At 42.3% G+C, this 11,181-nt stretch overlaps 1 protein-coding gene and 1 pseudogene across 1 annotated transcript; one reads left to right on the top strand and one right to left on the bottom strand.

Moving 5' to 3' along the window:
• Positions 1 to 4,903: 4,903 nt before the first annotated feature.
• On the top strand, positions 4,904 to 8,326 carry LOC139448057 (uncharacterized; annotated as a pseudogene).
• Positions 8,327 to 8,533: 207 nt separating this feature from the next.
• LOC139448765 (putative uncharacterized protein DDB_G0271606) lies at positions 8,534 to 9,479 on the bottom strand. Its single transcript, XM_071230301.1, has 3 exons — positions 9,336 to 9,479; positions 8,706 to 9,284; positions 8,534 to 8,617 (listed from the first exon to the last, which is right to left on the bottom strand). Exons 1-3 carry the CDS (start codon positions 9,477 to 9,479, stop codon positions 8,534 to 8,536), a joined length of 807 nt encoding a protein of 268 aa, XP_071086402.1.
• Positions 9,480 to 11,181: the final 1,702 nt, after the last annotated feature.

Below are 11,181 nucleotides of genomic sequence, written 5' to 3'. Positions count from 1 at the left end.
AAATCTTGATGTCATCAATTCATCTGATATGTCTAAAACTCAAACAGTATATTCTGTGTAAACAGTAAACTCAACAGATGCATCAATTTAATGACAGTGTACTACAGCTCTTTATATCAATGTCACACAGAAATTCACTCTTGTTTTAATGAAACACGTTTTGATATTTGTATTACCGGTATGTATTTAGTCATGAATTACTTTGTTTAGCCTGACAATGCTGAAAACATAAACTAGCCACATAAAGCAACTGTGCACGGAGAAAATATAGATATAAGGGCACACCGTCCATATATGAAATATAGGTTTGAACACAGCAATTATTGGAGACATTCAAACGCTCATGCACGTGCCATGCAATATGACTTCATTGCTGGGGGCCTATGGACGTGCAATGTGTTACTGCACGTGCATCCTGTGCAGCTGTACACAGTATGTGCAACTCAAAATTCGCTGTCACTTTGGAAAGCATGATCTGTGGTCATTCAAAAATTCAAAACTTCTCAGGCGCAGACACGAGCATATCACAAGCAAATTATGCCAAGATTGACAGCTGCACAGCGCCATGAAGCCCTGGAATGATCCGAGTGGGAATGAGGCAACAACAGGTGGCAACACATTTCCAATGCCATCGTTACACGATATCGGCATTTGTGAGGCGTTATCAGAACACAAATGACGTTGCCGAACACTCACGTTCAGGACGTCCCCAAGTAACGACGCCAAGACAGGACAGATGGATTCGAGTTACACATCTCCGACACAGGTTCCAAACGGCAGTAACGACGTCCCAGACAATTCCTGGACTGCGCCGTATCCATCCCAACACTGTCAAGAATCTTTTACTTCAGTACGGGATTCGACCACGACGCCCTGCCACACGTCCCATCCTGACACACCGTCATCGAGTCAACCGTCTAAGATGGTGTCGAAATCATGTTCGCCAACCTCGAATATGGTGGAGAAATGTTGTCTTTACAGATGAATCGAGGTTCAACATTTCCCACAGTGACGGGCGCCAACGTGTCTACCGGCGTTTGGGAGAATGTTATGCACGCAACTGTATTGTGGAGAGGAATCGTTTTGGAGGTGGCTCTGTGATGATTTGGGGTGGGATAACAGCACAGCACCGAACCCCTTTGGTGGTTGTTCAGGGCAATCTCACCGGTGTTGGCTACAGAGATCAGATTCTGAGACCTGTGGTCATTCCTTTCCTGCAACGTCATGGCCCAGGATTGACATTTCAACAGGACAACGCTCGTCCTCACACGGCTAGGGTCGCAATGGATTTCCTTCACCATAACAATGTCATGTGACTGCCATGGCCTGCAAATTCTCCAGATCTCTCCCCAATAGAGCATGTGTGGGATGAAATGGAGCGCCGTCTGCGTCGTCTTCCACATCCTCCAGATAACGTCCGTGACTTGGCACAGGATTTGAGGAGGATATGGCAGGCCATTCCCCAGGCCTTCCATGCCCATTTGGTGGACTCCATGCGTCACCGATGCACTGCTGTGGTGGTCATACCCGTTATTGACTTTGTGACTTTGTGTTTTGACCCCCTACTCCATTTTGATCTTCTGACGTCATCGTAACAGATGTTGTTCAGGTCCCGTTGACATTTTCTTATGGTCCGATCATTCAGCTGCTACAGCGTCTGCATCATTTTGTTCTTGCTGTGTTGTATTTCAATCCAGAATATATTTTCTCCGTGCACAGTTTCTTTATGTGGCTAGTATAATTTCACTAGAGTGAAATAAATAAGTTTTTCATAAAATCAGGTGAAATATCACGTTTTGTCACACCTACAGTCAGTCTGCCTCATTGACACTATAGTTTTCTGAATAAAGTCATGAAGATCACAAAGAAAATATAAGACTTGAATCTATTTTGTCAAATGAAATGTTTATCTCTTCTTGTGGTTTACTAAAGTTGATATCTTGACTTGACAATTTTAACTTTGTCAGATCACAAGATGAGATAAATTCATGCTATCATCGTTATCTGACAAGGAAAACAAATTTCTTCTATGTATTTATATTTTTTATATTTCTCGTTTTGATTGAATTATAAAAACTATCAAAATGATCACACCACTTGACTTGTTTGAAATAAACTAAAGTTCTAAAGATTTTTGACAATAGCAAAATATTACATCATAACAATATAATTATTGCAAAATGACGCAGTAAGCACAACTACATTCTTACATATAAATTGATTTGATTAATAATCTATAATACATGGCAATTGCTTGCACAAAAGAAATAATGTTATAAAAGTTTCAAAACATGTTTGTGGACATAAAACCAGATGGGTTTCACAATTAAACAAAGGGAATAAATGAGTAATGACTGCAATACGCATGGGAATTAAAAATACTTCTGTTTATACTTTAAGGTTATTGTAATGTCAATATCAGTTTATGCATTTGGAATATTTGAATACAAACTGTTAAAGAGTTATCTGTTTCTGTATCTTCACCAGTCTATATTGTTGCTTATAAAGTCGTTCTGAGCCTTGTACCCGTGCTCAGTGTGTAACTTCACGACTGAATAATTAAATATTCTGTACATTTTTACTGCACTTTACATTTTCTTTTCATGCATAATGATCATACATCATCATTACCAGCAGTTTTCAAGCAATGGTTGCGATAAAATTTCTTTGGCTAGCAATATTCTATTGTCCCCGATTTTACCATCAGATATGTTGGTCACTTTTGTGTGAAGAAGTCACACACCAACTAAACAAACATTATAACACGATGTGTCAGATATGATTTGTTCAAGCATAGTCTTAACACTTTTTATCATCAATTTCTGAAACAACTTTAAAAAAAAACATGAATCACAAAATCACAAAATAATACCAGCTGGGTACGATACTTTTAATCAGATACATTAGCATGATTCATTGCCGCACACGCCTTATAAACTAAAATAAATCATGTTGTTTTTGTTACTTTCATAAAACAACATGTCACCTATAAGAAATGTTCATCCCAAAACTTGACATGAGTATACTTTCGAAATATCTGACCAATTCGCGAAGTTGTCATCAGATACAATTTTGTCAGATACCTTAGATAACACCAGCACCATCGGAAGATGGTCATTGAACTTCAGGATTCTCAATAAGTTGAATCTTATTAATGCACATGCGCGCTGTGCCACCTCTCTACTTCCGATTTTCAGCCAAGAACGTCCTGCAACCTGGTTTCGGTTCTCAACAATCCATCACAAACTGGTACGTAATCTTTGCCATCTTAGTAAAAGGGTGATCTGAATTGAAAGCCACCCCACAGGTGATATTTATTTGATAAAATAGTTACTGTTAACTAACATGGAAAAAATGAATCCCTTACTGTAACTTAGCATTTCCCAAAGAGCATGTTTTCCAACCTAACGTATCTGATGCCAACCTAACGTAGTTTACGAATGTAATTTAATGGTTACATATTTTTTCTGAAGCGAAGACCACACCATTCTACTGATGTTTTCTGTCGGTATGCATTTCATTGATAGGCTAAGTACTATATTTTACTCAAGCTCCTGTCTAAACACCTAAATACCACCTAACGTATCTGATGATTTATATAACGTATCTGATGAAATTAACATATTTCACAAAGAATAAAGTATGAAAATTATTAAAAGGTGGCTAAGTGTTTCAGCATGTTTTTTTCTGGGCTTGATTTTAGAAAATGGCGAAAACAGACGCAGGAAACCAAAAGGCGTATCGGGAAAGAAAGAAACGAAATGACAGTCAATATCTAGCCAAAGAACGTGCTCGAGTCAAAGGTTACAGAATACCAATTGATCAAATGCAAACAAAAAAGAAAAAGGCAGTTCGAGAAAGGAATAAACTCTATAGTAAAGCATACCATGATCGAAAGAAAACACAGAAACTAGCACAAGGTGCCAGCGTAGTTGAGGTCACAGATGTGGTCGTTGATGCAGAAACTGACCAGGTCGACACAGTATCAGTAGTACTAATGCATTTTGGCAGTCAAGGTCACGGCCAGATCCTTTCTTGGTCAAAATGACTTTTCCAAATAAACAGAGAAAACCAAAACGCTTGTGTGCACTGAAAAGAGCAAATACAAAAGTAAAAGAGTTGACTGAACAACTTTCAAAAAGAAGCAACAGAAATGGAAGAAACGATATCAGAGGATGAAGGCGAAGTATGCGACACCCAAACAGGCTAACTGTGAAGGGAACAATACTGAAAATAGCTCGGATCAGACGACAGACAGTCTTCAACAACAGTCTGAAGCAACACCTTCAACAAAAACCAGAAATGATCTCCGGGAAAACGGTGTGAGTCCCAGTCACTTGCCAGCCACTGTTGAGAGACAATCAACAATGGCTAATGTACTTTTTGGAGAAATTAAAGAAAGTGTCGCAGCCTACAAAAAGCAAAGCAAAATGAATGTGATGACATCTCTTGTTGGAGGGAAAGTACTTAAGAAGTACAGATGTGTGTCAGGTTCGAACAAGGCTACAGGTTTGTCATGAAGAAGTTTATCTCGGACCACACCTCTAAGGTAATAGAGATTGGAGGAAGAGCCCGTCTCACTCTCGTAAGAGAGCAGATTAAGAGACAAGTTGTGTCATTCATGGAGAGAGATGATATCAGCGTATGTATGCCAGGCAAAGCAGATTCCAAGAGCCTAAATGGTGTCAAACATTCAAACAAGAATAATGAATGATTATCTGTCTGAGGTGTATGCTAAGTTCACGATTGAAAACCACTGTCATTTGCATCATTCTGTAGGCTACGGCCCAGATACATCTTGCTCACATCACACATTTCAAGAAACACAAACAAACATCAGAATATGGCAATGAAACTCAAATATCTGAGAAGTGTTGGATTACAAGTTCCGAAATCACAAGATATGGCGTTTGACAGTGTATCTGTGGACGCGATGGATCAGATGCTGGAAACCATTCATATGATGAGTGGAAGCATGTGGATGCTTAGGGAAAAAGGAAAATGAAGGAGGTGAAGATATCAAAGAATGCTACTGGCTTCAAGAATTATATGCTTCTTGAATGTGCTGAGTTCCGTGACCATGTTGGAAGAGTAAAGTCGCAATATGCGGCTATCCATGATTTGAAGGATACACTCCCAGATGACCATATCATCATACAAATGGACTTTGCAGAGAACTTTACCTGTTCAAGTATGGATGAAATCCAAAGTGCATACTGGAACCCAACAAATGTCACGCTTCACCCTGTAGTGGTATACTACAAGTCGGACAAACTGGAACCCAACAAATGTCACGCTTCACCCTGTAGTGGTATACTACAAGTCGGACAAACTGGAACCCAACAAATGTCACGCTTCACCCTGTAGTGGTACACTACAAGTCGGACAAACTGGAACCCAACAAATGTCACGCTTCACCCTGTAGTGGTATACTACAAGTCGGACAAACTGGAACCCAACAAATGTCACGCTTCACCCTGTAGTAGTATACCACAAGTCGGACAAACTGGAACCCAACAAATGTCTCGCTTCACCCTGTAGTAGTATACCACAAGTCGGACAAACTGGAACCCAACAAATGTCACGCTTCACCCTGTAGTGGTATACTACAAGTTGGACAAACTGGAACCCAACAAATGTCACGCTTCACCCTGTAGTGGTATACTACAAGTCGGACAAACTGGAACCCAACAAATGTCTCGCTTCACCCTGTAGTAGTATACCACAAGTCGGACAAACTGGAACCCAGCAAATGTCACGCTTCACCCTGTAGTAGTATACTACAAGTCGGACAAACTGGAACCCAACAAATGTCTCGCTTCACCCTGTAGTGATACACTACAAGTCGGACAAACTGGAACCCAGCAAATGTCTCGCTTCACCCTGTAGTGGTATACTACAAGTCGGACAAACTGGAACCCAGCAAATGTCACGCTTCACCCTGTAGTGGTATACTACAAGTCGGACAAACTGGAACACAACGAATGTCACGCTTCACCCTGTAGTGGTATACTACAAGTCGGACAAACTGGAACCCAGCAAATGTCACGCTTCACCCTGTAGTGGTATACTACAAGTCGGACAAACTGGAACCCAACAAATGTCACGCTTCACCCTGTAGTAGTATACCACAAGTCGGACAAACTGGAACCCAACAAATGTCTCGCTTCACCCTGTAGTAGTATACCACAAGTCGGACAAACTGGAACCCAACAAATGTCACGCTTCACCCTGTAGTGGTATACTACAAGTCGGACAAACTGGAACCCAGCAAATGTCTCGCTTCACCCTGTAGTGGTATACTACAAGTCGGACAAACTGGAACCCAACAAATGTCACGCTTCACCCTGTAGTGGTACACTACAAGTCGGACAAACTGGAACACAACGAATGTCACGCTTCACCCTGTAGTGGTATACTACAAGTCGGACAAACTGGAACCCAACAAATGTCACGCTTCACCCTGTAGTAGTATACCACAAGTCGGACAAACTGGAACCCAACAAATGTCACGCTTCACCCTGTAGTGGTATACCACAAGTCGGACAAACTGGAACCCAACAAATGTCACGCTTCACCCTGTAGTGGTATACCACAAGTCGGACAAACTGGAACCCAACAAATGTCACGCTTCACCCTGTAGTGATATACTACAAGTCGGACAAACTGGAACCCAGCAAATGTCTCGCTTCACCCTGTAGTGGTACACTACAAGTCGGACAAACTGGAACCCAGCAAATGTCTCGCTTCACCCTGTAGTGGTATACTACAAGTCGGACAAACTGGAACCCAGCAAATGTCACGCTTCACCCTGTAGTAGTATACTACAAGTCGGACAAACTGGAACCCAACAAATGTCACGCTTCACCCTGTAGTGGTATACTACAAGTCGGACAAACTGGAACCCAGCAAATGTCTCGCTTCACCCTGTAGTCGTATACTACAAGTCGGACAAACTGGAACCCAACAAATGTCACGCTTCACCCTGTAGTGATATACTACAAGTCGGACAAACTGGAACCCAGTAAATGTCACGCTTCACCCTGTAGTGGTATACTACAAGTCGGACAAACTGGAACCCGGCAAATGTCACGCTTCACCCTGTAGTGGTATACTACAAGTCGGACAAACTGGAACCCAGCAAATGTCTCGCTTCACCCTGTAGTGATATACTCCAAGTCGGACAAACTGGAACCCAGCAAATGTCACGCTTCACCCTGTAGTGGTATACTACAAGTCGGACAAACTGGAACCCAGCAAATGTCTCGCTTCACCCTGTAGTCGTATACTACAAGTCGGACAAACTGGAACCCAACAAATGTCTCGCTTCACCCTGTAGTGGTATACTACAAGTCGGACAAACTGGAACCCAACAAATGTCTCGCTTCACCCTGTAGTCGTATACTACAAGTCGGACAAACTGGAACCCAACAAATGTCACGCTTCACCCTGTAGTGGTATACTACAAGTCGGACAAACTGGAACCCAGTAAATGTCTCGCTTCACCCTGTAGTGGTATACTACAAGTCGGACAAACTGGAACCCAGCAAATGTCTCGCTTCACCCTGTAGTGGTATACTACAAGTCGGACAAACTGGAACCCAACAAATGTCACGCTTCACCCTGTAGTGATATACTACAAGTCGGACAAACTGGAACCCAACAAATGTCACGCTTCACCCTGTAGTAGTATACTACAAGTTGGACAAACTGGAACCCAGCAAATGTCACGCTTCACCCTGTAGTGGTATACCACAAGTCGGATAAACTGGAACCCAACAAATGTCACGCTTCACCCTTTAGCAGTATACTACAAGTCGGACAAACTGGAACCCAACAAATGTCACGCTTCACCCTGTAGTGGTATACTACAAGTCGGACAAACTGGAACCCAACAAATGTCACGCTTCACCCTGTAGTGGTATACCACAAGTCGGACAAACTGGAACCCAACAAATGTCACGCTTCACCCTGTAGTGGTATACCACAAGTCGGACAAACTGGAACACAACGAATGTCACGCTTCACCCTGTAGTGGTATACTACAAGTCGGACAAACTGGTACACAAAAACTTTATCTATGTGCCTGACGCCAATCAGCACAACTCGACTGCGGTACGTACAATCCTCAAACTGATGTTACCTGAACTGAAAACCACTTTCCCTCATGCAACGCATGTTCACTATTGGACTGATAGCCCGTCAGCACAGTACCGAAATCGGTACATGTTTGATGTCATTCTGAAACATAAAGAGCTGTTTGGGCTTGAGGCACGTTGGAACTATTTTGAGTTAGGCCACGGGAAAGGCCCCTGTGATGGACTAGGAGGTGCATGTAAACGTCAGGCATCCGACTCAGTAAAACAAGGCAAAGCGACATTTCAAGATGCCCACAATTTTTATGAGTAGGCGAGACACAATCAACAATCAATCCAATATAGATTCTACTCTACTACTGAAGTAGAGAAGGCTGTGCAGGACATATCTACCTCTAACACAAAAGTTGTACACGGTACAATGAAGTTGCACGCAGTCATGCAGCAGAATGGGGTTCTTTTTTCAAGAATTGTATCATGCAGCTGTACAGGTTGTCTGAGCGCTGGTTGGCGCCGTCACCCTGTTGACCAAACCATATCCCAGGAAACGCATGTACTGCAGCCAACACAGAGCTTCTGTATCCCCTGTACCTGCTGCACCACACGTACCTGCTGCAACTGCTGTGCCTGCTGCACCACACGTACCTGCTGTAACTGCTGTGCCTGCTGCACCACACGTACCTGCTGCAACTGCTGTGCCTGCTGCACCACACGTACCTGCTGCAACTGCTGTGCCTGCTGCATCCCCTGTACCTGCTGCAACTGCTGTGCCTGCTGCACCACACGTACCTGCTGCAACTGCTGTGCCTGCTGCATCCCCTGTACCTGCTGCAACTGCTGTGCCTGCTGCACCACACGTACCTGCTGCAACTGCTGTGCCTGCTGCACCACACGTACCTGCTGTAACTGCTGTGCCTGCTGCATCCCCTGTACCTGCTGCAACTGCTGTGCCTGCTGCAACTGCTGTGCCTGCTGCACCACACGTACCTGCTGCAACTGCTGTGCCTGCTGCACCACACGTACCTGCTGCAACTGCTGTGCCCGCTGCACCACACGTACCTGCTGCAACTGCTGTGCCTGCTGCACCACACGTACCTGCTGCAACTGCTGTGCCTGCTGCACCACACATACCTGCTGCAACTGCTGTGCCTGCTGCACCACACGTACCTGCTGCAACTGCTGTGCCCGCTGCACCACACGTACCTGCTGCAACTGCTGTGCCTACTGCACCACACGTACCTGCTGCAACTGCTGTGCCTGCTGCACCACACATACCTGCTGCAACTGCTGTGCCCGCTGCACCACACGTACCTGCTGCAACTGCTGTGCCTGCTGCATCACATGTACTTGCATGTACCCAGTTGGCAGATTTCTGGCTGCCATACATGATGGTAACTGGTTCATCGGGAAGGTTCTCGAAGTTGACATAGATGACGGCGATACCAAAATAACTTTCATGGAGAAAACACAAGACAAAGGCAAGACTTGTACGTACAAGTGGCCATCTCGTCCTGATAAAATTTGGATAGAATTTGACGATGTGCTCTGCTTTATTGATGAACCGGTCGCTATTAGCAAAACAAGGCACCAGTACAAAATAGCTGCATGTGACGTCGCCCGTATTGAGAAGGCATTCAAATGAACATTCACTTTGTATTTTTTACAAATTTCCCAGATTTCAACCACAATGCCTAAAAAAGCATCAGATACTTTGTTATAATTTGTGCTTTATGTCATATGGAGAAAATATAAACCTCATTTTTCATATTAATGTTTAAACTTGAGTGTTTTTAAGCCAAAGATGGGGCACTTGTGAACTTTAGTTGTTGATTCAGGTTGACATCAGATACGTCAGATTTTGCAGTTGTAGATTATTGCTGTGTTGTCAGTAGACCAATCCTTGAAGGCCAGGGAATTGGCATGTAGTTTGTTCGATATTTGTACCAATGTTTGTTATCAAGTTATTTTTGCAAAATGAACAACCTTTCATTGCCAATACGTGTCTGTTATTATTAGCTAATATCTGTAGAGAATGTGTTTCTTGAACCATGTGAACAGGTGTCCGCGACACTGTCCTTTTTTGAGACAAATGATCCCTAGGCAATGTCTTCGTTTGAAAATAATATAATATGTAGTCCTATTCAAATGACAATGACACTTTTTTGCAAGTTAATAAATGCTGTGTGATATATTTTGATTGCAAAGACAACATGCAGTCTAACGTATCTGACTACAGGACATTTGACAATTGTTATTTCCGATATTATAAACAACTCTGATGTCACTTGGGTCCCCCAATGATTGATTCTGAGAGCCTGAATACTGTTTTTACTGAAAATAAGTTAAGTAATATATTTATTAACATTTGATATGTTAAATATACCATTTAGCTGAGAATCAGTGTATATAATTTTTATATAATAAAAATATCGAACCAGGCCAAAATAGAAAATGAAAACTTATCTCTTAAGTTGGAATATGTTTTTTCCCACAACGTAAAATATCCACGGAATACACACACGTTTCCACCGATAGTCTTAGTGTGTCCGATTTCAATGGTAGAGCACAGTCGTTTTTAGAATCACTAATGGAGCTAATATTTCACGTGATGGAAATTTCAAATTATATCGCATCAACATGTATATTCGCCCTATGGATTTGATCCTTTATTTCTTTCTTCTTTAAAAGACAACCCCTCCAGCATCTGAAAAAAAAGAGTATATAAAACTAATTACCGATGACCGTTTCCACATAAAATAGTTTGAATACATTAATTGAGTTGAAAAAAGTAAAATAGGCAGAAGTATTTAAGTTTTATTTTTTACCCATTAGAATACAATATTGATATATTTACTTTTGAATATATATACAGCTTTTGCCTCTTGGCACATCCCATCAGTGCGGACATGTTGACTCCTCAAATGTTTAGCTTAGAATGAAGATATCTGCGTATTTTCTCTCTTTTTTTAGCCGTTGTTAACTGCTTTTATCCGGACACCTTTTTAAAACCAAACGGGGAGTGGTTTTAAGTGTAGCGTTATTGTTACTGGCCTGTTCAGAAAGGTAGCTAATTCGCCTTCGCTGT

Source organism: Haliotis cracherodii, unplaced genomic scaffold (assembly GCF_022045235.1).
Source record: "Haliotis cracherodii isolate W230 unplaced genomic scaffold, xgHalCrac1.p SCAF_7, whole genome shotgun sequence".
Lineage (NCBI taxonomy): Eukaryota > Metazoa > Mollusca > Gastropoda > Lepetellida > Haliotidae > Haliotis > Haliotis cracherodii.
Note: the sequence above shows the minus strand (reverse complement) of the source record. Positions and strands in the feature narration are given on the sequence as shown.

Bases quoted from the DNA above. Each gene is read 5' to 3' on its own strand.
- LOC139448765 (XM_071230301.1), bottom strand. From the start codon at position 9,479: ATGGCAGCCAGAAATCTGCCAACTGGGTACATGCAAGTACATGTGATG. The intron at 9,285-9,335 runs GTACGTGTGGTG...CGTGTGGTGCAG, and splicing joins AGGCACAGCAGTTGCAGCAG to CGGGCACAGCAGTTGCAGCA. The intron at 8,618-8,705 runs GTACGTGTGGTG...TTTGGTCAACAG, and splicing joins AGGCACAGCAGTTGCAGCAG to GGTGACGGCGCCAACCAGCG.